At 46.2% G+C, this 25878-nt stretch overlaps 1 protein-coding gene across 1 annotated transcript in view; it reads left to right on the plus strand.

The window, feature by feature from the left end:
• The first annotated feature begins 1209 nt into the window (after positions 1 to 1209).
• Positions 1210 to 25878, plus strand: part of WNT10A (Wnt family member 10A) — a 47616-nt gene continuing 22947 nt past the window's right edge. The window contains exons 1-2 of the mRNA XM_056536611.1: positions 1210 to 1232; positions 1520 to 1782. Coding sequence (XP_056392586.1) covers positions 1210 to 1232; positions 1520 to 1782 — 286 coding nt within the window. The remainder of the gene's footprint in view (positions 1233 to 1519; positions 1783 to 25878) is intronic.

Here is a 25878-nt window from a genome sequence, read left to right on the forward strand (position 1 = left end):
GAGGCCACCTCTGCGTGGTGGATGGGGGACACATTTTGATCAAAAAGTGCGCTAAAAGCTTCAATTATTTGACCAAGAGTGCTGCTGCAACCTTCTTTTTTGTATACTTTGTATTTGCCACAGCAGCGTGCACCCATGTATTAGGCAGTAGTGCTGGCTATTTTTCTTTTTTCTGTTTTTGCTGTGCAAGTTATGGGGAGTGGCACCCTCTGTAGCTGTGCACCCCTCCTTGTTTCACAGGAGGTTTTTAAAGGGGTACTCCGCTGCCCTGCTTCCGGAGCTCCGCACCCCAGCATCCGGAAGTTTATTGTTCCGAACGCTGTGTGCAGGCTTCCGTGTTTAGGGCCTGCCCCATCATGACGTCACACCTGCCCCCTCAACGAAAGTCTATGGGAAGGGGGCAGGCATGATGTCACAAGGGGCGGCCCTGAACACGGAAGCCCGCACACAGCGTTCGGAACAATAAACTTCCGGACGCTGAGCAGCGGAGCTCAGGAAGCAGGACAGCGGAGTACCCCTTTAAATTGATAGTGGATCCAGCATGTCACCCAGTCAGAGGCCATATGCCCAGCAGAGGTGAGTGGATTAAGCATGTTAGGGTCCCATCCGACAAGAGGCCACCTCCGTGTGGTGGATGGGGGACACGTTTTGATCAAAAAGTGCGCTAAACCTTTTTTAGATGTACCCTTATGCTGACCTTTGTAAGCGTGAGCACCACTGAATATCTGCTGATTTTTTGACCAAAAGTGCTGCTGCAACCATCTTTTTTATATATTTTGTATTTGATTTGCCACAGCAGCGTGCACCCGTGTATTCGCTAGTTGTGCTGGCTATTTTTCCTTTTTGTGTTTTTTATTATCGCCTAATGCTGCCGTTCCTTGTTATGATTCTAAGGGAATTTTCTTGCAGATCTTCAGGAGACACAGATCAGTCACCGACAACCTTGAAAAGTATTTGAGAGGTTGCGTTAATAGCGGCGATTGTCCGGGGGGCACATCATTGCTGTCTATCCATCCCCGGCACCTGCGCCACTTCGCCATAACGTGTTGGGCACCCTTCAAGCCCGAGAATCCCGTCTGAAGCCGGCGTAATTATTTTTAATGGCGCAGAGACAGCACTTGTGAAGAACACACCTTGGGGCTGGTGTAGATAAAAGCCAGAGATGTCTGCACAATGTCAGGCAGGGACAGGTAAAGAAGCAAGATTGATATGAAATTTACTAAACATTCCAGGTAAGTAGGAGCTAAGATCACGAACGGCGAAATAAAGAGACAGCGCCTCTCATGTGACCTCATTCAGATCCCTGTATCTCCTCATTTGTTCACCCATCAATAGTGACTGGTACACAATGGGGCGATTCTTACCGCCAGGTGTTTGTGTTTAATACTGTCAGGTGAGACGGGCGTGCTTACCGCCATGGCCTGTCAATCACCGCCACGCTAAGCGCAGCTATATAAACTCATAATCCGGGCACTGCTCTATTCCTAACCCCCAACGTCTCCATTTTTTTTTATTCTAGATCATTGACCAATGAGATTCTGGGCCTGAAGATCCCACCAGAGCCGGTACTGAACGCCAACACGGTGTGCCTGACGTTACCGGGCTTGACCCGTCGCCAGATGGACGTCTGTATGCGACATCCAGATGTGGCGGCGTCGGCCATACAGGGGATACAGATCGCTATCCACGAATGTCAGCACCAGTTTCGGGATCACCGGTGGAATTGTTCCAGCCTGGAGACTAAGAATAAGATTCCGTATGAGAGCGCCGTGTTCAGCAGAGGTGAGGGCGATGTGTTTAACTACAACGCTAGGCTGCGGTTATCTACATGGCTACCATTGTCTTCAATACCTATGTCTATTATATTGGATAACTTTCCAGGATAAACTGTCCTATGTGTACATGAGGAGCGGCATTATGTAGACTAGTTGTTGACTATGTAGACAAGTTGTAGACTAGCTGCTATGATGTCTCCCATACACTGCACACACAGAGGAGGGAATCCTTCTAACCTGTTTCTCTATAGCACACACTCAGAAGCAGAAACAGCATGGATGATATTATAAAGCAGTACTGAGCAGTTTCAGCTGTTACTTTAGCACTTGGAGAGGTCTTATACTCATTTAAAGGGGTACTCTGGTGGAAAACCTTTTTTTTTTTTTTTTTATAAATCAACTGGTGCCAGAAAGTTAAACAGATTTGTTAATTACTTCTATTTAAAATTTTTAATTCTTCCAGTACTTATTAGCTGCTGAATACTACAGAGGAAATTCTTTTCTTTTTGGAACACAGAGCTCTCTGCTGAATCACGAGTACAGTGCTCTCTGCTGGCATCTCTGTCCATTTTAAGAACTGTCCAGAGTAGGAGAAAATCCCCATAGAAAACATATGCTGCTCTGGACAGTTCCTAAAATGGACAGAGAGGTCAGCAGAGAGCACTGATGCTTGTGATGTCAGCAGAGAGCTCTGTGTTCCAAAAAAATAACTTCTTCTGTAGTATTAAGTACCGGAAGGATTAAGATTTTTTAATAGAAGTAATTTACAAATCTGCTTACTTTTCTGGCACCTGTTGATTTAAAAATAAAATTAAAAAAAATAAAAAGGGTTTTCCACTGGAGTACCCCTTTAAGCTCATGTAGTATCTCTGTCTAGCCATCTGTCTGTTTGATTTTCTCTCTCCAGCCACTCCCCTCTCCGCCCCGTTCTTCTACTCCCTCACCATTGACTTCTAAGTGCATCATTTAACCTGATATCTCAGTGATCATCAGCTGATCATCTTGCATCCCAAGACTGACTAGAAGAGTTTTCAGAAAGAATTATAAGTCTAGTAGTGCAAGGAGAATGGGATGCAGGAGAGGAGACTGATAAGGGGAGGAAAGAGGCATTTGTTGAAATGACAGTGGCCATTTACGGCTATGTTCACACTGTATTTATTTGATTTGTTGGAAATATTAATCGGGAATGGTACATCCAAAAAGTTGAAAAAGAAAGACGCAGATCACTCACCACACTTCCAATGCTGCGTTCTTTATTCAAAAATGTTGAAGGTGGCTATACATAGACGGATGGAACGGCAGGGCAGTAGGTGGTAAGGAGCCCCGTCCGGAGCCGGACGGGGCTCCTTAACACCTACTGCACTGCCGTTCCATCCGTCTATGTATAGACACCTTCAACATTTTTGAATAAAGAACGCAGCATTGGAAGTGTGGTGAGTGATCCGCGTCTTTCTTTTTTTTACCTTTTTGGATGTACCGTTATGCTGACCTTTGTAAGTGTGAGCACCACTGAATATCTGCTGATGTGAATTAACGCTTAGCCTACTGACCGCATAAAGGAATTAATCAGCCATCCCCAGAGCAGTGCCAGGCATAATCAGCCATCCCAGAGCAGTGCCAGGCCTAATCAGCCGTTCCCAGAGCAGTGCCAGGCCTAATCAGCCGTCCCAGAGCAGTGCCAGGCCTAATCAGCCGTCCCCAGAGCAGTGCTAGGCCTAATCAGCCGTCCCCAGAGCAGTGCCAGGCCTAATCAGCCGTCCCCAGAGCAGTGCCAGGCCTAATCAGCCGTCCCCAGAGCAGTGCCAGGCCTAATCAGCCGTCTCCAGAGCAGTGCCAGGCCTAATCAGCCGTCCCAGAGCAATGCCAGGCCTAATCAGCCGTCCCAGAGCAGTGCCAGGCCTAATCAGCCGTCCCAGAGCAGTGCCAGGCCTAATCAGCCGTCCCAGAGCAGTGCCAGGCCTAATCAGCTGTCCCAGAGCAGTGCCAGGCCTAATCAGCCGTCCCCAGAGCAGTGCCAGGCCTAATCAGTCGTCCCCAGAGCAGTGCCAGGCCTAATCAGCCGTCCCCAGAGCAGTGCCAGGCCTAATCAGCCGTCCCCTGAGCAGTGCTAGGCCTAATCAGCCGTCCCAAAGCAGTGCCAGGCCTAATCAGCCGTCCCAGAGTAGTGCCAGGCCTAATCAGCCGTCCTAGAGCAGTGCCAGGCCTAATCAGCCGTCCCAGAGCAGTGCCAGGCCTAATCAGCCGTCCCAGAGCAGTGCCAGGCCTAATCAGCCGTCCCAGAGTAGTGCCAGGCCTAATCAGCCGTCCTAGAGCAGTGCCAGGCCTAATCAGCCGTCCCAGAGCAGTGCCAGGCCATTCTTCTTTTGTGTCTACATTAATCGGGAATGTTTCTCACCATAGTGAGTGCCAATCTATCAGATTGGAATTTGTTTACCGCGTGGCTTGAGCCACATAAGTCTTGATGGTTACACACAGGCGCGCGCACCTTTCGGGTACAATGACCGGTGAGTTGGTGGTTATGGTTTTGTATACTAGACTGTCTATAAGAAAAACTTTCTTTCTTGTCCATAGCAACCAGCCAATGCTTTCACTTTACCACAGCAGATTGAGAAAGTATAGCAGCGCTGTGATTGGTTGCTATGGGCAACAATATTGATAAGTGAGGCCCAGTCTGTATGTCATGTATGTATGTCATCCACCGCTCCTTTCTGACCGCATCTCTCTCCCACATGGCGCTACCATCACAGCCGCGGCCCTCTGAGCCGGCATCAGTGTCAGCGACTTCATTCTCTGCAGCAACAAGGTACTGGCTGGATGTCCCCTTCATGTCTGATGCTCCCTAGTCAGTGTCTTCTGTCACATAAGGGGAGATTTATCAAAACCTGACTAGAGGAAAAGTGGTGCAGTAACCAATAGCAACCAATCAGATCTCTGCTTTCATTTTTAACAAGGCCTGTGAAAAATGAAAGCAGCGATCTGATTGGTTGCTATGGGCAACTGGTGAACTTTTCCTCTGCACAGGTTTTGATAAATCTGGCAGCATGGTGCCAAGGACTAGAGGCCTGCATTGGGATTGGGATCCCCCGGGACCCTCCAACCCAAAACGTGCAGGCACGGGCGGTCAGGAGGTCCCGCAAATCCCGCAAAATCCAGCACCAGTCTCAATAGAACTCAAAATGAGACAGTGTACTACAGACTAGGCTGCAATGCTCTGCACATACCCCCACCTGTATAGGAATGTACACACACACACACACTGCTATACACATTGGGGTTATGTGCAGACTGCAGAGCATTGCACCCTAGGGTCTTCTACAGACCCTAGAGTGCAATGCTCTGCAGTCTGCACATACCCTATCGGAGCTCCTATGGGAGCTATAACAAAAAGTTAGAAAAAAGTGTAAAAAAAATTAACCCCTTCTCTAAGAAAAGCTTGAATCCCCCGATCCTTTCCCATTTTTTACATAAAATGTGGTGGCCCAGTACAGGAGTTGCACCCCTGCACCCTAGCTGCCCTGTCGGGCAGCCTCCATACAGTGACCCCTGGGCCCTCCCTGCACCTGTTCCTTTGTATATCTGCTTCTTTGCTTGTTATATAGAGTATTGTATCTAAAATGTGTTATGCCTTTAAGACCTGTTGTCATGTGATTGTAACCCAGTGAGGTACCAGTGACCATGTGACCGAAGGGACCTATGGGACCCACATTTTTTTTTTTAAGTCTTTGCTGAGTTGCAGTAAGTTCAAGTCTTAGGTGTGTGTCTGGAGTCCTAAAGAGGCCTAAAGTCTACCACACAGCCACGGATTCTAAAGTCCATTGCCCCACAGGTCAAGTCAAAGCCTGGTAAGCTACAGAAGGGGTAAAGTCAGTCACAGACTGTCATAGTCAAGTCAGTCCAAGTCAATCTGTCTTCAGTCAGCGTGGCTCTGCAGAAAATTGTCCCAGCAAGCCCTAAGGTCTCTGAAGTCACTGGTCACCTCCGTGGGCCCAGCCAAGCTGTATAGACTGTTACACCTGTCTGACTCAGTAAAGCTGCCGCTGTTCCTTAACTTGGCATCAGAGTCATTATTTGCCCCTGTGCCTAGCCCAGGATCCAGCGGTATTCCTTCAGGTGGTGTAGAGGATAAACCACGCCCTGGCGTCCCGAACACAAGGGGTTAATGCCATCTGCCCCTAGGGTTATTCTATGTGCCCTCATCACACCCTCAAAACAAAAATAATGTGAAAAAGATAAATAAATAAACGTATGTGGTATCACCACATGCACAATGTTACAGTGGGGATCAAAAGTTTGGGCACCCCAGGTAAAAATTTGTATTAATGTGCATAAAAAAGCCAAGGAAAGATGGAAAAATCTCCAAAAGGCATCAAATTACAGATTAGACATTCTTATTATATGTCAACAAAAGTTAGATTTTATTTCCATCATTTACACTTTCAAAATAACAGAAAACAAAAAAAATAGTGTCTGCAGAATTCATAGCATGCACTGCCCCCTTTACAAAGCTGAGACCTGCCAGTGTCATGGATTGTTCTCAATCATCATCTGGGAAGACCAGGTGATGTCAATCTCAAAGGTTTTAAATGCCCAGACTCATCTGACCTTGCCCCAACAATCAGCACCATGGGTTCTTCTAAGCAGTTGTCTAGAAATCTGAAACTGAAAATAGTTGACGCTCATAAAGCTGGAGAAGGCTATAAGAAGATAGCAAAACGTTTTCAGATGTCAATATCCTCTGTTCGGAATGTAATTAAGAAATGGCAGTCATCAGGAACAGTAGAAGTTAAAGCAAGATCTGGAAGACCAAGAAAAATATCAGACAGAAGAGCTTGCAGGATTGTGAGAAAAACAATTCAAAACCCACGTTTGTCTGCACAATCCCTCCAGAAAGATCTGGCAGACACTGAAGTTGTGGTACACTATTCCACTATAAAGAGATACTTGTACAAATATGGTCTTCATGGAAGAGTCATCAGAAGAAAACCTCTTCTACGTCCTCACCACAAAAATCTGCGTTTGAACTTTGCAAATGAACATATAGACAAGCCTGACGCATTTTGGAAACAAGTTCTGTGGACCGATGAGGTTAAAATTGAACTTTTTGGCCGGAATGAGCAAAGGTACGTTTGGAGAAGAAGGGGAACAGAATTTAATGAAAAGAACCTCTGTCCAACTGTTAAGCATGGGGGTGGATCAATCATGCTTTGGGGTTGTATTGCAGCCAGTGGCACAGGGAACATCTCACGAGTAGAAGGAAAAATGGATTCAATAAAATTTCAGCAAATTTTGGGTGCTAACTTGATGCCATCTGTGAAGAAGCTAAAGTTAAAGAGAGGATGCCTTCTACAAATGGATAATGATCCTAAACACACCTCGAAATCCACGGGGGATTACATCAAGAGACGTAAACTGAAGGTTTTGCCATGGCCTTCACAATCTCCTGACCTCAACATAATTGAAAATCTATGGATAGACCTTAAAAGAGCAGCGCATGACAGACAGCCCAGAAATCTCAAAGAACTGGAAGACTTTTGTAAGGAAGAATGGGCAAAGATACCTCAAACAAGAATTGAAAGGCTCTTGGCTGGCTACGAAAAGCGTTTACAAGCTGTGATACCTGCCAAAGGGGGCAGTAAAAGATATTAACTCTGCAGGGTGCACAAACTTTTGCAGATGCAATTTTTTTGTTTTCTGTTATTTTGAAAGTGTAAATGATGGAAATAAAATCTAACTTTTGTTGACATATTATAAGAATGTCTAATCTGTAATTTGATTAGTGTTGAGCGGCATAGGCCATATTCGAATTCGCGAATATTCGCGAATATATGGACGAATATTCGTCATATATTCACGAATATTCGTGTTTTATTTTCGCATATGCAAATATTCGTGTCTGCGAAAATTAACATATGCGAAAATTTGCATATAAAAAAACCTGTGCACGCAAAATTTCGCATATGCGAACATTAGCATATGCAAATTTTCGCATATGCGAAAATGTGTGCACCAGTCTCACACAGTAGTATTAGAGCCCTCTTTACACCACACAAGCTGGAAGCAGAGAGGGATGATCACTGTGATGTGTACTGTGAAAAAAAAAAAAAAATACGAATATTCGTAATTACGAATATATAGTGCCATATTCGTGGATATTCGCGAATAAAATTCGTATTGCGGATATTCGCGAGCAACACTAAATTTGATGCCTTTTGGAGATTTTTCTATATTTCCTTGGCTTCTTTATGCACATTAATACAAATTGTTACCTGAGGTGCCCAATCTTTTGATCCCCACTGTAATTAAATTGCACGGTCGATGGTGTACACATATAAAAATACTAAAGTGCAAAATTGCGCATTTTTATATGCCATAACAATATAATAAAAAGCAATCAAAAAGTCCCATCAAAACAAAAATGGTACCAATAAAGACTACAGACCACGGCGCAAAAAATTAGCCCTCACACACACTGTATACGGAAAAATAAAAAAGTTATAGGGGTCAGAAGAGGACCATTTTAAGTACACAAATTTTGGTGCATGTAGTTAGAAATTTTTTTAAAGTAGTAAACTAAGATAAAACCAATATAAATTGCACACTGCTATACATAGGGAGTATGTGCAGAGCATTGCACCCTAGTGTCTGTACATTCCTATGTTAGCGGGAGCGGGCGGGATTGGACACAAATGTTGTGGGAGTGGGCGGGAGTAGAGAAAACACCCTATGGGCGAGGGCAGGATTGGTCAAAAACATCATCGGGAGTGGGATTGAAAAACCAGTCCCGCGCATGGCTCTACCAAGGACTGCACGTCCCTGCAGCCAAGCTGTGTAACGCTCCACCGCCAACCGTAGTGAAAGCAGCAAAAATTGGTCTACAGGCGGTCTCTCTTGTCCATAGCAACTAATCACAGAGCCGAATATGAAATGAAAGTGTTTGGTTGCTATGGGCAACAGAGACCGTCCTTATTTTTGAACTTTTTCCTAAATATCCTCTTGTTGCGGTAAGGGTATGTTCACACTGAGGAAAACAACCAGGAAAATGTACTCGTTGAAATCTTCAGAATATTCTGTGTGTGAATGTACTTGCCGAAATCCTATTAAAACCAGTGGGTGTCAGAATGATGGCAGAATCAACGTAGAATTTAATGTAGTATAGGCGTCAGATTCCGTATGGATTCCTCCTCAGATTACTCAGTGTGAACAGACCCTAACTCTACCAAAAAACATCACATACTCATCAGTCTCACAGCGCGCACAGCACACCCGTCACATTATAGAGAATCCCTGCAGATTTCCTCAGCGCACCCATATGTGATGTCCCAGTACGGGATATAGTCCTGTACAGTACTTAGGCCCTGTCAGGTTGAGTCCCTCTGTGTCCTAGGGGCCCTCCTGCAGTGTCTCCCCCCATAGTAATATATATTATGTATAGTGTTATGTGTGTTATGTATTAAGGACCTTTGAGTTAGTCACATGATAATGTGTTCACATGATGTGTTTGTTACCCAGAGAGCACCAGCTAACCAGGTGACCTGCAGCTTGACCTATGGGCTTCTGGCTCATCCCCCCCTTTATAAGAGGGGCAGCCATTACAATCTCTCTCTTACCACACGCTTCCTGCTGAGGAACAGTAAAGACCAGACGTCTCAGGGTCAGTGTCCAGCACATCTGGAGGCCTCAAGCCTAACCTACAGCCACATGTCAGTAAGTCGTCATCTATGTCTGCTGTCACTACCTACAGTCAAGACAAGTCTATAGTCAAGTCTTTTATAGTCAGTGTGGCTGTCCTAAAGTCTATCAAAGTCACTACAAGTCCCAGCAAGCTGCGAGGTCCTTCTGTGTTACCGGCCACCTCTCTGGGATTCTGGCCTAGTGTAAAGACTATTTCCATCTGTCTACCTCAGTAAAGCTACCGTTAACCCTAACCTGGCCTTGGACTATTATTGCCCTGCCTAACCTTGGGATAGCGGTGCTACAATTTGGCTGGTTACCGGGAAAACCACGCCCTGGCGTCACGAACATTTAGGGGTTAATAACATCTGCCCCTGGGCTACAAGATCTGCCCCACTCACCTCATCTTCACACCCCGCCACCACACATCTATTTCAATGGGTTTTGCGGCATTTACACAGAGGACGTTTCGCAACTTCTCATGAGGAATTAGGCTTCTGGAGAAATATGAAATATGTTCAATCTTCTGGCGGAATCCTCCGGGAAGTTCCATTTTTCACTGGGATTGCGCTCGTGTCTGAGGCAAATTGCCGCGTACATGAGCGATTCTGGATTATTTCTTCTCCATATTTCCTCAGTATGAACAGACCCTATAACTCTGTAAATGACAAAAGTGCCCGAAACCCTGAGGCTATGATCACATGACGGAATGTCTCGGTGCGGACACTCCGGACAATGCGGGGCTCCGGCATAATATGCTGGTGCTAAAACTTCACAGGAATGCGCCATCTCATCGGCGGCTATGCATTCCGTGCGGACTCCATGCGCACAAAGTATGAACGTGTTCATTCGTTGTGCGGACTCGGAAAATTTTATTTCTGTGCTGGAAACATCTGGCACGGAAATTCCGCCTTGTGCACAGAGCCGCAGAATCCCGTGGAATTCAATGGGACTCTGCTGCACGGAATCTCCATGCCAGATTCCAATACAGAATCCTGCAGAAAAATTCCGCTGTGTGAACATGACCTTTAGGGTATGTTCACAAGGCGGAATTTCCGTACGGAACAATTCAGCTCAGAATTTTTTTTTTACAGGAAGTTAAAGGGGTACTCCGCCGCTCAGCGTTTGGAAGAAACTGTTCCGAATGCTGGAGCCGGCGCCGGGAGCTCGTGATGTCATAGCCCCGCCCCCTCATGACGTCACACCTGCCCCCTCAATGCAAGTCTATGGGAGGGGGCGTCACGCCCCCTCCCATAAACTTGTATTGAGGGGGCAGGGCTATGACATCACGAGCTCCCTGCACCGCCTCCAGCGTTCGGAACAGTTTGTTCCAAGCGCTGAGCAGCGGAGTACCCCTTTAACATTGGGGTGAATGGAATTTCCGCTGTCCCGCTCACACGCGAGATTTTTGACTGCAAAAATTCTGCATTCCTCCAGATTTCGCAAAAAGAATCAACATGTCAATTCTTTTTTTGCGGAATTCCGCAGCATAGTCCCTTTCCCATCTGGAATCTGTGTGTTCGGCGCAAGAAATTCTGCATAAATTCCGCATAATTCCATGCACGTTCTGCGTGGAATCCACAAAACTGCAAAAAATCTGCTGCCAGCTTGGCAGAACGGAATCTAACCAGAAGCATGGAAATGATGACGTATGAACCCAGCCTAGTGGCCCATGCGCACTGCAGAATTTCCAAACCGAAATCTGCTAAAAAAATTCCCGTGCAGCAGCCACCCATTCTGCTGCACTGTTCACATTGCAGAATTTCTCCGCTGTGGAAATTCCGTACCTACCAAAAGAATGAACGTGTTTATTGTTTCGGCAGAGTCCGATCGGAAATGCATTGGCGTCTTTAGAGATGGTGGATGTCTGAGCGGTCCTGATTCAGTCGGTCGTCCGCACCAGATGGACTCTCTGCCCGGAATAACTCCAGGTGGAGATTCTGTAGTGCGAATTGACGCGTAACAAATTATACGTTTGTTGCAGCCCAAAATCGCTGTATGGCGCTGATGGCATTGCAGCTAATCAAAGAAATTGTGGTCTGTGTTGCGAACAACTAGTCGCAGCGACGTGACCTGATATTCGCCAGAAATGGATCTATGATGGATTTCTGGTTGCGGTCACAGAAACTTTTTCCCCCCCCCCAATGACTGTGATGTAGGCGGTGCAAAATGGCGATTTTGGGTGGCAGTGGAGCATGTATATACCCCCATATACAGTATGGGGGAGATATATCAAAACCTGTGGAGAGGTAAAGTTGCTCAATTGCCCATAGCAACCAATCAGATCGCTACTTTCATTTTTAACAAGGCCTCTGCAAAATGAAAGAAGCGATCTGATTGGTTGCTATGGGCAACTTTGCCTCTCCACAGGTTTTGATAAATTTCCCCCTATTTTGTATCTCCAAGTGTCGGCTGCAACATAACTGTGGCCCCGGGCCTGAGATTGGACGTTTCCCAACGATTTACATGGACGGCGCAAATCACTTCCCGCACTCGTAACGGTTTTCGTCAATGTAAATGTTGCAGGATGACGCAGCTCCCTGAGGAGGATGGAGTCATTCCAGGACAAAGACCTGTGACATGCCGGAGTGGTAGGCGACTACAAAGAGCGTCGTTCTTTGTGGACCCAATTCCAAAACTACAACTCCTAGCATGCCTGGACAGCCGTTGGCTGTCCGGGCATGCTGGTAGTTATAGTTTTGCAACAACTGGAGGTCCACAGTTTGGAGACCACTGTATAAAATTAACTTAGTGGGACGTAAGAGTGGGGAAGTAGCTGAATATAGCAACGGCCCCTGGGCACAAGGGCCCCCAGCATTATATAGGGTAGGTGGGGGTCCCATTATATAGGTGGGGGTCCCATTATATAGGGTAGGTGGGGGTCCCATTATATAGGTGGGGGTCCCATTATATAGGGTAGGTGGGGGTCCAATTATATAGGGTAGATGGGGTCCCATTATATAGGTGGGGGTCCCATTATATAGGGTTGGTGGGGGTTCCATTATATAGGGTAGGTGGGGTCCCATTATATAGGGTAGGTGGGGGTCCCATTATATAGGTGGGGTCTCATTATATAGGATAGGTGGGGGTCCCATTATATAGGTGGGGGTCCCATTATATAGGGTAGGTGGGGGGTCCCATTATATAGGGTATGTGGGGGTCCCATTATATAGGGTAGGTGGGGGTCCCATTATATAGGATAGGTGGGGGTCCCATTATATAGGGTAGGTGGGGGTCCCATTATATAGGTGGGGACTCATTATATAGGGTAGGTGGGGGTCCCATTATATAGGTGGCGGTCCCATTATATAGAGTAGGTGGGGGTCCCATTATATAGGGTAGGTGGGGTCCCATTATATATAGTAGGTGGGGGCCCATTATATAGGTGGTGGTCCCATTATATAGGGTAGGTGGGGTCCCATCATATAGAGTAGGTGGCGGTCCCATTATATAGGTGGCGGTCCCATTATATAGGGTAGGTTGGGGTCCCATTATATAGGGTAGGTGGGTCCCATTATATATAGTAGGTGGGGGTCCCATTATATAGGTGGGGGTCACAACATTATATAGGGTAGGTGGGGTCCCATCATATAGAGTAGGTGGGGGTCCCATTATATAGGTGGAGGTCCCATTATATAGGGTAGGTGGGGGTCCCATTATATAGGTGGGGGTCTCATTATATAGGGTAGGTGGGGGTCCCATTATATAGGGTAGGTGGGGGTCCCATTATATAGGTGGCAGTCCGATTATATAGAGTAGGTGGGGGTCCCATTATATAGGGTATGTGGGGGTCCCATTATATAGGTGGGGGTCCCATTATATAGGGTAGGTGGGGTCCCATTATATAGGTGGGGTCCCATAATATAGGTGGAGGTCCCATTATATAGAGTAGGTGGGGTCCCATTATATAGGTGGGGGTCTCATTATATAGGGTAGGTGGGGTCCCATTATATAGGGTAGGGGGGGTCCCATTATATAGGGTAGGTGGGTCCCATTATATATAGTAGGTGGGGGTCCCATTATATAGGTGGGGGTCACAACATTATATAGGGTAGGTGGGGTCCCATCATATAGAGTAGGTGGGGGGCCCATTATATAGGTGGAGGTACCATTATATAGGGTAGGTGGGGTCCCATTATATAGGTGGGGGTCTCATTATATAGGGTAGGTGGGGATCCCATTATATAGGGTAGGTGGGGGTCCCATTATATAGGTGGCAGTCCCATTATATAGGGTAGGTGAGGGTCCCATTATATAGGGTATGTGGGGGTCCCATTATATAGGTGGGGGTCCCATTATATAGGTGGTGGTCCCATTATATAGGGTAGGTGGGGTTCCGATTATATAGGTGGGGGTCCCATAATATAGGTGGAGGTCCCATTATATAGAGTAGGTGGGGTCCCATTATATAGGTGGGGGTGTCATTATATAGGGTAGGTGGGGGTCCTATTATATAGGTGGGGTCTCATTATATAGGGTAGGTGGGGGTCCCATTATATAGGGTAGGTGGGGGTCCCATTATATAGGTGGGGTACCATTATATAGGGTAGGTGGGGGTCCCATTATATAGGTGGGGTCCTATTATATAGGGTAGGTGGGGGTCCCATTATATAGGTGGGGTACCATTATATAGGGTAGGTGGGGGTCCCATTATATAGGTGGGGTCCTATTATATAGGGTAGGTGGGGGTACCATTATATAGGTGGGTTACCATTATATAGGGTAGGTGGGGGTCCCATTATATAGGTGGAGGTCCCATTATATAGGGTAGGTGGGGTCCCATTATATAGGTGGGGTACCTTTAAATAGGGTAGGTGGGGGTCCCATTATATAGGGTAGGTGGGGGTCCCATTATATAGGTGGGGTACCATTATGTAGGGTAGGTGGGGGTCCCATTATATAGGGTAGGTGGGGGTCCCATTATATCGGTGGGGTACCATTATATAGGGTAGGTGGGGGTCCCATTATATAGGGTAGGTGGGTGTCCCATTATATAGGTGGGGTACCATTATATAGGGTAGGTGGGGGTCCCAGTATATAGGTGGGGGTCCCATTATATAGGATATGTGGGGGTCCCATTATATAGGGTAGGTGGGGGTCCCATTATATAGGGTAGGTGGGGGTACCATTATATAGGTGGGTTACCATTATATAGGGTAGGTGGGGGGCCCATTAAATAGGTGGGGTACCATTATATAGGGTAGGTGGGCGTCCCATTATATAGGTGGGTCCCATTATATAGGGTAGGTGGGTGTCCCATTATATAGGTGGGGTACCATTATATAGGGTAGGTGGGGTCCCAGTATATAGGTGGGGGTCCCATTATATAGGATATGTGGGGGTCCCATTATATAGGGTAGGTGGGGGTCCCAGTATATAGGTGGGGGTCCCATTATATAGGATATGTGGGGGTACCATTATATGGGTGGGTTACCATTATATAGGGTAGGTGGGGGGCCCATTAAATAGGTGGGGTACCATTATATAGGGTAGGTGGGGTCCCATTATCTAGGTGGGGTACCATTATATAGGGTAGGTGGGGTCCCATTATATAGGTGGGGTACCATTATATAGGGTAGGTGGGGGTCCCAGTATAGATTTTTCCGAGTGTTCCTGGCCGGACAGCGGACACATTCCTGTGTGGCAGACACACCTCTCACTTATGACCTGCGGCTCCCCATTCCTGGATGACAGCAGATCTGTGTCTCGGGCGTCTGATCGCTCTTGTCTCCTAATCTGATCTCTGCTCACTTTACTATGGAGGAGAAACAAAGATGTCTGCCCCCAGATAAAGACCACACGACGCTCCCTCATGTCCTGTGTGACCCCCAGGATAACCCTCACCCCCCACATTATAGTTCTCTGTCTATTAGAAGAGCTCCAGGTTACTCTGACGTCATAAGTATATGAGCCGGGCTAGACAGGACAGAGCCGGGGGGCCATGGGGGCCCCCCAGGAGAGGACAGGCCGAGATACTGAGCTGTTATTATCCTGGACCAAAGTATCAGCGTGTCATTATCCTGTACCCCAAGTGTCATCATCCTGCACCCCAAGTGTTATCATCCTGTACCCCAAGTGTCATCATCCTGTACCCCAAGTGTCATTATCCTGTACCCCAAGTGTCATCATCCTGCACCCCAAGTGTTATCATCCTGGACCCCAAGTGTCATTATCCTGTACCCCAAGTGTCATCATCCTGTACCCCAAGTGTCATCATCCTGTACCCCAAGTGTCATCATCCTGTACCCCAAGTGTCATTATCCTGTACCCCAAGTGTCATCATCCTGTACCCCAAGTGTCATTATCCTGTACCCCAAGTGTCATCATCCTGTACCCCAAGTGTTATTATCCTGTACCCCAAGTGTTATTGTCCTGTACCCCAAGTGTCATTATCCTGTACCCCAAGTGTCATCATCCTGTACCCCAAGTGTCATTATCCCGTACCCCAAGTGTCATCATCCTGTACCCCAAGTGTCATTATCCTGTACCCCAAGTGTCATCATCCTGTACCCCAAGTGTCATTATCCTGTACCCCAAGTGTCATCATCCTGTACCCCAAGTGTCATCATCCTGTACCCCAAGTGTCATCATCCTGTACCCCAAGTGTCATTATCCTGTACCCCAAGTGTCATTATCCCGTACCCCAAGTGTTATTATCCCGTACCCCAAGTGTTATTATCCTGTACCCCAAGTGTTATCATCCTGTACTCCAAGTGTCATTATCCTGTACCCCAAGTGTCATCATCCTGTACCCCAAGTGTCATCATCCTGTACCCCAAGTGTCCTTATCCTGTACCCCAAGTGTCATCATCCTGTACCCCAAGTGTCCTTATCCTGTACCCCAAGTGTTATCATCCTGTACCTCAAGTGTTATCATCCTGTACCCCAAGTGTTATCATCCTGTACCCCAAGTGTTATCATCCCGTACCCCAAGTGTTATCATCCTGTACCACAAGTGTCAACATCCGGTACCCCAAGTGTCATCATCCTGTACCCCAAGTGTTATCATCCTGTACCCCAAGTGTTATTATCCTGTACCCCAAGTGTTATCATCCTGTACCTCAAGTGTCATTATCCTGTACCCCAAGTGTTATTATCCTGTACCTCAAGTGTCATTATTCTGTACCCCAAGTGTTATCATCCTGTACCCCAAGTATTATTATCTTGTACCCCAAGTGTTATCATCCTGTACCTCAAGTGCCATTATTCTGTACCCCAAGTGTTATCATCCTGTACCCCAAGTGTTATTATCCTGTACCCCAAGTGTTATCATCCTGTACCTCAAGAGCCATTATTCTGTACCCCAAGTGTTATCATCCTGTACCCCAAGTGTTATTATCCTGTACCCCAAGTGTTATCATCCTGTACCCCAAGTGTTATCATCCTGTACCCCAAGTGTTATTATCCTGTACCCCAAGTGTTATCATCCTGTACCCCAAGTGTCATTATCCTGTACCTCAAGTGTCATCATCCTGTACCCCAAGTGTTATCATTCTGTACCCCAAGTGTCATTCTCCTGTACCCCAAGTGTTATTATCCTGTACCTCAAATGTTATCATCCTGTACCCCAAGTGTCATCATCCTGTACCCCAAGTGTTATCATCCTGTACCCCAAGTGTCATCATCCTGTACCCCAAGTGTTATCATCCTGTACCTCAAGTGTTATTATACTGTACCCCAAGTGTTATCATCCTGTACCCCAAGTGTCATCATCCTGTACCCCAAGTGTTATCATCCTGTACCCCAAGTGTTATTATCCTGTACCCCAAGTGTTATCATCCTGTACCCCAAGTGTCATTATCCTGTACCCCAAGTGTCATTATCCTGTACCCCAAGTGTCATTATCCTGTACCCCAAGTGTTATCATCCTGTACCCCAAGTGTTATCATCCTGTACCCCAAGTGTCATTATCCTGTACCCCAAGTGTTATCATCCTGTACCCCAAGTGTTATCATCCTGTACCCCAAGTGTCATTATCCTGTACCCCAAGTGTTATCATCCTGTACCCCAAGTGTCATTATCCTGTACCCCAAGTGTCAGAGTGTCCTTCTCCTGTATCCTAAGGGTCGTTCCTAAGTGTATCCATCAAGCTCAGTCTCTATTCTGTGGATATGAAGTGATTTGTGCAGTGAGAGCGCTGCTCCGGAGGTGTCACTTCTGTATATGACTCTCGGGATATTTGTCTTTGCTGCCCTCAGTTTCCTGTCAAATTGTTGGTTTTCTTACAAATCTATTTTGTAGCTACTATAAATCCACCACCTTCTAGTTTACAAGGCGCAGCACTACATGGTTCAGTCTTGGAAAGTTTTACCCTTTAGCCAATGCCGTAAAAGTTGTTTTACAAATAGAGGTGGGCGCTTGGTTCACGGGAAGGTGAGATGTGGAGTAATATAAAGCTGGCCAAAGTGGCTGCAATAACTCATATACCATCTAGTCGAATGGTAGGAAATAGATTGCCATAGATCCTGGTCTCCTGGAAGTCTGTCCTATAATATAATTACATTTGGGAACATACAATCAATGTAAGGCAGTATTTCCCTATCAGGTTTGGTGTCAAAACTACAACTCTCAGCATGCCCGGGCAGAAATAGTAGTTTTTCAACAGCTGGAGGCACACTGGTTGGGAAACACTGACTCACACTATAGAGTCTCAGTGTATTCCTATGAGATGCAGCTTCAATCTTTCTCCCAGGTTTCTCCCATTTTACTACCTTTGTAAGCTGCATCATATAGGACACGGTAGATCTCCAAACTTTGGACCTCCAGCTGTTGCAAAGCTACAACTCCCAGCATGCCCGGACAGCAGTTGTAGAAACACTGACTCACACTATAGAGTCTCAATGTATTCCTATGAGATGCAGCTTCAATCTGTCTCCATGTTTCTCCTTTTCTCTAAACTCTTGTTAGCTGCATCTCATAGGACACAGTAGACCAGTGGTCTCCAAACTATGGACCTCCAGCTGTTTCAAAGCTACAACTCTCCCCATGCCAGGGCAGTAGTTTATATATTTTCAACAGCTGGAAGCAGACTGATTGGGAAACACTCACAATTTAGAGTCTCAGTGTATTTCTATGAGATGCAGCTTCAATCTGTCTCCTAGGTTTCTCCTTTACTCCAAGCTTTTGTAAAGCTGCATCTCATAGGACACAGTAGACCAGTGGTCCCCAAACTGTGGACTTCCAGGTATTCCAAAGCTACAACTCTCACCATGCCCGGGCAGTAGTTTTCATTTTTCAACAGCTGGAGACACACTGGTTGGGAAACACTGACTCACACTATTTAGTCTCAGTGTATTCCTAAGAGCTGCAGCTTCAATCTGTCTCCTAGGTTTCTTCCATTTTACAACCTTTGTAAGCTGCATCTTATAGGACACGATAGATCAGTGGTCTCCAAACTGTAGACCTCCAGCTGTTGCAAAGCTACAACTCTCAGCATGCCTGGGCAGTAGTTGTTATTCTTCAGCTGCTGGAGGCACACTGGTTGGGAAACACTGACTCACACTATAGAGTCTCAGTGTATTCCTATGAGATGCAGCTTCAATCTGTCTCCTAGGTTTCTTCCATTTTACAACCTTTGTAAGCTGCATCTTATAGGACACGATAGATCTGTGGTCTCCAAACTGTAGACCTCCAGCTGTTGCAAAGCTACAACTCTCAGCATGCCTGGGCAGTAGTTGTTATTCTTCAGCTGCTGGAGGCACACTGGTTGGGAAACACAGACTCACACTATAGAGTCTCTGTGTATTCCTATGAGATGCAGCTTCAATCTGTCTCCTAGGTTTCTTCCATTTTACAACCTTCGTAAGCTGCATCTTATAGGACACGATAGATCAGTGGTCTCCAAACTGTAGACCTCCAGCTGTTGCAAAGCTACAACTCTCAGCATGCCTGGGCAGTAGTTGTTGTTCTTCAGCTGCTGGAGGCACACTGGTTGGGAAACACTGACTCACACTATAGAGTCTCAGTGTATTCCTATGAGATGCAGCTTCAATCTGTCTCCTAGGTTTCTTAAACTTTTACAAACTTTGTAAGCTGCATCTTATAGGACACGGTAGATCAGTGGGCTCCAATCTGTGGCCCTCCATCTGTTTCAAAACTACAACTCCCAGCATGCCCGGACAGCCAATGGCTGTCCGGGCATGCTGGGAGTTGTAGTTTTGCAACATCTATGTTGCTATGCATCTGCGGTGTATATGTTTGTGGAGCCTTGTGAGGAGGTCAGTGGAGGAGAGGCACAGAGGTGTGAACAGAGTCACCGTTTGGCTTTAGCCGCCTGCTCACACTTGTCCTCGGTAATGGCTCCGCGCTCCTCTGGGGGACGCTGGTTTTTGTACAGAATGTGCCGGTGAATCATCCGTCCAGATTAGAAGTGACAGGTCCCATCTATATTTCATCCTTTTTCCCACTTCCTCACCATCAGCCCATTGGTGCGTGCTCCTCGCTGCTAAATAATTTGTGGCCTCGGATATTTATACACACGGAGGAGAGTGATTCCTTCACGTTCTGCGTATAAGATCGCCTCGTGGGCGGGGGGGGGGCATCACCCGGAACGCGGAGACGAGCTCCCTGACCACATATAATGGCCAACTCTACATTACGTACAACTCAATGGATTTCCACCGTGTATCTCTGTTTTAGGGAGGGTTCCCAGTTTTATCTAAACAAGGATGTAAAGGAGTTATATAGGTTAAGGAAAACAGTGCCACACTTGTCATTAGGTTGTGTGTGGTATTACAACTTGGCTCCCATTACTTCAATAAAACTGAGCTGCAATACCACACACAACCTGAAGACAGGTGTGGTGCTGTTTTTTTTTATTTTATTTTTTTTTAAAGCCGCAATGATTTTCTAATCCTGATTAAAACCCAGGAACTTTCTAAAAGCCTTATCTATCAATTTCCAAAAAATTTCAAGATCTCTGCTTTCCGTCAATGAATGAGATCATTCTCTGCTTTATATCCAGAGGCTGAATACCTAATTCCCCCTCAGGCTACGTTCATGCAGCAGAATATTTGTAGAATGTTAGTGGAATGTCCGCTTGGAAAACACGGGCGGACATTTTGCAAATAGCCGGCTCTAGGTCCGTTTGTAAATGTGCCATCTTCATAGACGGCAATGCAGTTCAGAGCGGATTCCGTAGAAAGAAATGACTTGTTCATTCTTTTGGTCGGGGTTGAAATCTCCATTTCTGCCCCAGATGTTTCTGCCGCGGAAATTTTGCCGTGTGCACGGTGCAGCAGAATCCCATTGAATACTGTTGGAGGCTGTTGCACCATAATTTCCGAAGTTTAGAAGTTCCTCCTTCCCCGGTTTGCCAGTTTTCTGATTTTATGGTGCTCTGTGAGATGTTCAAAGTTTGAGATTTTTTTTTTTTTATAACCTAACCCTGCTTTATACTTCTCCACAACTTTATCCCTGACCTGTTAGGTGAGCTCCTTGGTCTTCATGCTGCTGTTTGTTCAGTAATGCTCTCTAACAAACTCTGAGGCCTTCACAGAACAGGTGTATTTGTGCTGAGATTAAATTTGCAGACAGGTGGAGCCTATTTACTAATCATGTGATGTGTGAAGGCAATTGGTCACACCAGATGTTTGATAAAGGGGTACTCCGCCCTTAGACATCTTATCCCCTGCGATCTCTGTGCAGCACCCGGGGTTCATTTAGAACACTTGGTGCGGGCGGGTGGGGTCGTGCCCCTCGTGACATCACACCATGCCCCTCGTGACATCACACCACGCCCCCTCAATGCGGGTTTATGGGAGGGGGTGTGGCGGCAGTCACGACCCCTCCCATAAACCTGCATCGAGGGGGCGGGGCGTGATGTCACAAGGAGCATGACCGTGATGTCACGACCCCACTGCCCGCTCCAAGCGTTCAGAACAAAATGTTCCAAACGCTGGGGCAGCAGAGTACCCCTTTAAAGGGGTTATCCAGGAAAAAACTTTTTTTTATATATATATCAACTGGCTCCAGAAAGTTAAACAGATTTGTAAATTACTTCTATCAAAAAAAGAAAATCTTAATCCTTTCAGTACTTATGAGCTGCTGAAGTTGAGTTTTTCTTTTCTGCCTAAGTGCTCTCTGATGACACCTGTCTCGGGAACTGTTTAGAGTAGAAGAAAATGCCCATAGCAAACCTCTTCTACTCTGTGCAGTTCCCGAGACAGACAGAGATGTCAGCTGAGAGCACTGTTGACACACAGAAAAGAACAACTCAACTTCATCAGCTGATAATTATTGGAAGGATTAAGATTTTTTAATAGAAGTAATTTACAAATCTGTTTAACTTTCTGGAGCCAGTTGATATATATAAAAAAACGTTTTTCCCTGGAATACCCCTTTAATGATTTCACAGTAAAGGGGATAAATACATAGGCACTCAGCACTATTGAGATTTTTATTTCATTTAATATTTCCCTCTGCTTCCAAATGATAGACTATTCTATGTTCGTCCATTACATTAAATCCCAATGAAATAAATTGAATCTACGATTATACCGTGAAAGAATGTAAAAAAGTCCAGGGGGTGAATACTTACTGGACTATGCACATCCCCTTTAGTAGACCCCTCAGACATGGATGTGTACAAATTCCACAGTCTCTTTTCTCTTTATACCCATCACACACCCGGGTATTTTTTTTCTTTACAGAGACAGAAGGTGTTTGGATGAATTGCGACAAGTTGGGATACGTGGTTGGTTTTCAGCCGAGGCAGGTTCACCCTCAGTTTAGGAGGAGTTTGCATGGAAGAAGGGGGGGGGGGGGTATGTGTTGGTTTGATAGGGGAGACATGTTCGGGCCGGTAGCCTGGGGAAGCATGTGGAAGGACGGCCCTGGCTCCATCTTCAACCACTTTGCACAGGAAGGTTGGTAAACAGAAGAGTCGATAAAGGGGATTAATGTAAAGAATGTATTGTAAGGAGCTGCCAAAACCTGAAGAAAAAACACATACCGCCGCGCCGACTGTCACGTGGCAAAACGATATGTGGAACGACCACCAGAGTCTATTATATCTAATATCATTACAGGAGTATAAACATCTCACACATACAACATGGAGACACATTGGAGATGATCTGCTCCAACATGAGCATCGACTGATAAAATCTAAGAGTCGGCCGGCAGCGGCGTATCTGAGGGAGCGCACACGGGCTGACAGCTGTTAATATAATGTCACGGGAAGGAATTCACATGTATTCTTATTAACACCTCGGGCACATTCACTGTGTACAGGCCCCGCTATTACTCCATGACCTGCGATAGTCATCAACTCCAGGGGCTCTGGTTGGGGCAGATACACTGGTCACTATATTAGATTCCCCCCCCCCCCCCCCCATGTTGACCCTCCTTCGGCCTCCAATACCGCAGCAATTTTCCGTGGCACTAGGTGATAAAATTGTTCTGCAGGAATATTTATTATTTACCCATGTGGACAGGATCACTACTCCCAGCATGGAGGTCCTGACAAGCTCTACAGCCTTTTTTACCCCATCCCAGAGATGTCTATAGATTGAGAACTGGGGACTGCGAAGGACGTCATGTCCCTAGAAACAACCCATGACTATAAGACCTGTGTGGATGGCGAATTGTCCTACTGACAGTCTCATTTCTCATAGAGAAAACAGCTGCCTTGAAGGGGTGAACTTAGTTGGCCACAATGCATAGATAAGCCCTACAGTCCAAACATCACTCCACAGGTATCAGAGGAGTCGGGGTGCACCTAGAAAACATTCCCTCCACCATGCCACCTTCTCCACCAGCCTGAACTGCAGAAGGTCAAAAATTCATGCTGTTTGTACCAACCAGATCTTGCCTCTTCCATCAGCATGATCTAGAACAATCTGAACAGGCCATGTTTCTCAACAGAGATCTGGATCCATCTGACCAGGCCATGTTTCTCTATAGATCTGGATCCATCTGACCAGGCCATGTTTCTCCATAGAGATCTGCATCCATCTGACCAGACCATGTTTCTCCACAGAGATCTGGATCCATCTGACCAGGCCATGTTTCTCTATAGAGATCTGGATCCATCAGACCAGGCCATGTTTCTCTATAGAGATCTGGATCCATCTGACCAGGCCATGTTTCTCTATAGAGATCTGGATCCATCTGACCAGGCCATGTTTCTTTACAGAGATCTGGATCCATCTGACCAGGCCATGTTTCTCTATAGCGATCTGGATCCATCTGACCAGGCCATGTTTCTCTATAGAGATCTGGATCCATCTGACTAGGCCATGTTTCTCTATAGATCTGGATCCATCTGACCAGGACATGTTTCTCTATAGAGATCTGGATCCATCTGACCAGACCATGTTTCTCTATAGATCTGGATCCATCTGACCAGGTCATGTTTCTCCACAGAGACCTGGATCCATCTGATCAGGCCATGTTTCTCTATAGAGATCTGGATCCATCTGATCAGGTCATGTTTCTCTATAGAGATCTGGATCCATCTGACCAGGCCATGTTTCTCTATAGAGATCTGGATCCATCTGATCAGGCCATGTTTCTCTATAGAGATCTGGATCCATCTGACCAGGCCATGTTTCTCTACAGAGATCTGGATCCATCTGACCAGGCCATGTTTCTCCATAGAGATCTGGATCCATCTGACCAGGCCATGTTTCTCTATAGAGATCTGGATCCATCTGACCAGGCCATGTTTCTCTATAGAGATCTGGATCCATCTGATCAGGCCATGTTTCTCTACAGAGATCTGGATCCATATGACCAGGCCATGTTTCTCTACAGAGATCTGGATCCATCTGACCAGGACATGTTTCTCTATAGAGATCTGGATCCATCTGACCAGGACATGTTTCTCCATAGAGATCTGGATCCAACTGACCAGGCCATGTTTCTCCTCAGATCTGGACCCATCTGACCAGGCCATGTTTCTCCATAGAGATCTGGACCCATCTGACCAGGCCACGTTTCTCTATATAGATCTGGACCCATCTGACCAGGACATGTTTCTCTACAGAGATCTGGATCCATCTGACCAGGCCACATTTTTCTATAGAGATCTGGATCCATCTGACCAGACCATGTTTCTCCACTGCTCAGTAATACAATTTTAGATTTTTTGATCCCTGAAGTTTTGCCTTCCTGTTTACACAATGGTGGCAGAGCTGGTCATTTGCTGTTATAGCCACTGTATGCTAAGGATCAATGAGTTGTGGGTTTGGACATGTTTGTATTTGGCTGCAGTTTACTGACGGTGCTCCGCCTGTTCCTTTAGACTGATTCCTGAAATCCTCCTTTGATCATTTTCAGCAACAACTTGTATGAGAGAGGAAGGGTTTAAATGATCACTGCACTTTGCATAAATCAATAGAACAAGCAAACCTCAGAAACTTTGTAATATATCTTATCAGAGAATATGACCTATTCCTCCTTTTATCAGGCTACATTCCTGCTCCCTATTCATTCTAAACTCATCATAACTGTGAAAAACTTGCTCATGTCAGTCTGAAGACAGATCAGCTCAGCTGCCCATAGAAGTCTATGGAAGGGGGAAAAGGGATCTGCAGAATGAGACAGAGTAAGGAAGACAGTGAAGCTTCTGAAAGTGTTATCTCTGTGATGAGCCATGGTGAATGGCGGGATCACGGGGTGTAGTGGTGTAGGTGGATGGGGCAGATGGTATTAACCCCAGGGGCAAGGTGTTATTAACCCCTAATGTTCGTGACGCCAGAGTGGTTTTCGGGTATCGGGAACCACCCAAACAATATCTCCGCTATTCCAATGGCTAGGCAGTGAAATGAGAGTCCACGACCAGGTTTTGGTTTAACGGAGGCTTTACTGAGGTTAGACAGTTGATGAAGTTTTTACAGCTCGGCCAGAATCCCAGAGAGGTGGCCAGTAACACGGAAAGGGCCGTGCAGCTTGCTGGGACTTGCAGTACTTTTGCAATACAGCCCTCTGACTATAATTGACTTGACTTTGGTGGAGACAGCAGACATAGATGAGTTGACTTACTGACAATGTGGCTGGTGTGCAGGCTTTATGGCCTCCAGGTGTACTGGACACAGGATCTGTGATGTCTGTGCTTTGCAGTTCCTCAGCAGAAAGAGAGAGATTGTAATGGCTGCCCCTTTATATAGAGGGAGGCTGAGCAAGAAGCCCATAGGTCAAGCTGCAGGTCATGTGTTTAACTGGTGCTCTCTGGGTAACATGTGATAACATAAACATAACATGTGACATCTCAAAGGTCCTTTACACAATTACATTAGTCCTCCAAAGGTCCTTTATACTGTCTATACATTAGCATACTGACTATATACCTATTACAACAAATAACATTGTACTAACAGCAGGGGAGACACTGCAGGAGAGCCCCAGGTCCCTGAGGGATTCAACCTGACAGGACCTAAGTGTAGTGCAGGACTATGTTCTGTACTGGGACATTACATAACTTACCTGG

The sequence above is a fragment of the Hyla sarda genome, chromosome 8 (genome assembly GCF_029499605.1).
Source record: "Hyla sarda isolate aHylSar1 chromosome 8, aHylSar1.hap1, whole genome shotgun sequence".
Lineage (NCBI taxonomy): Eukaryota > Metazoa > Chordata > Amphibia > Anura > Hylidae > Hyla > Hyla sarda.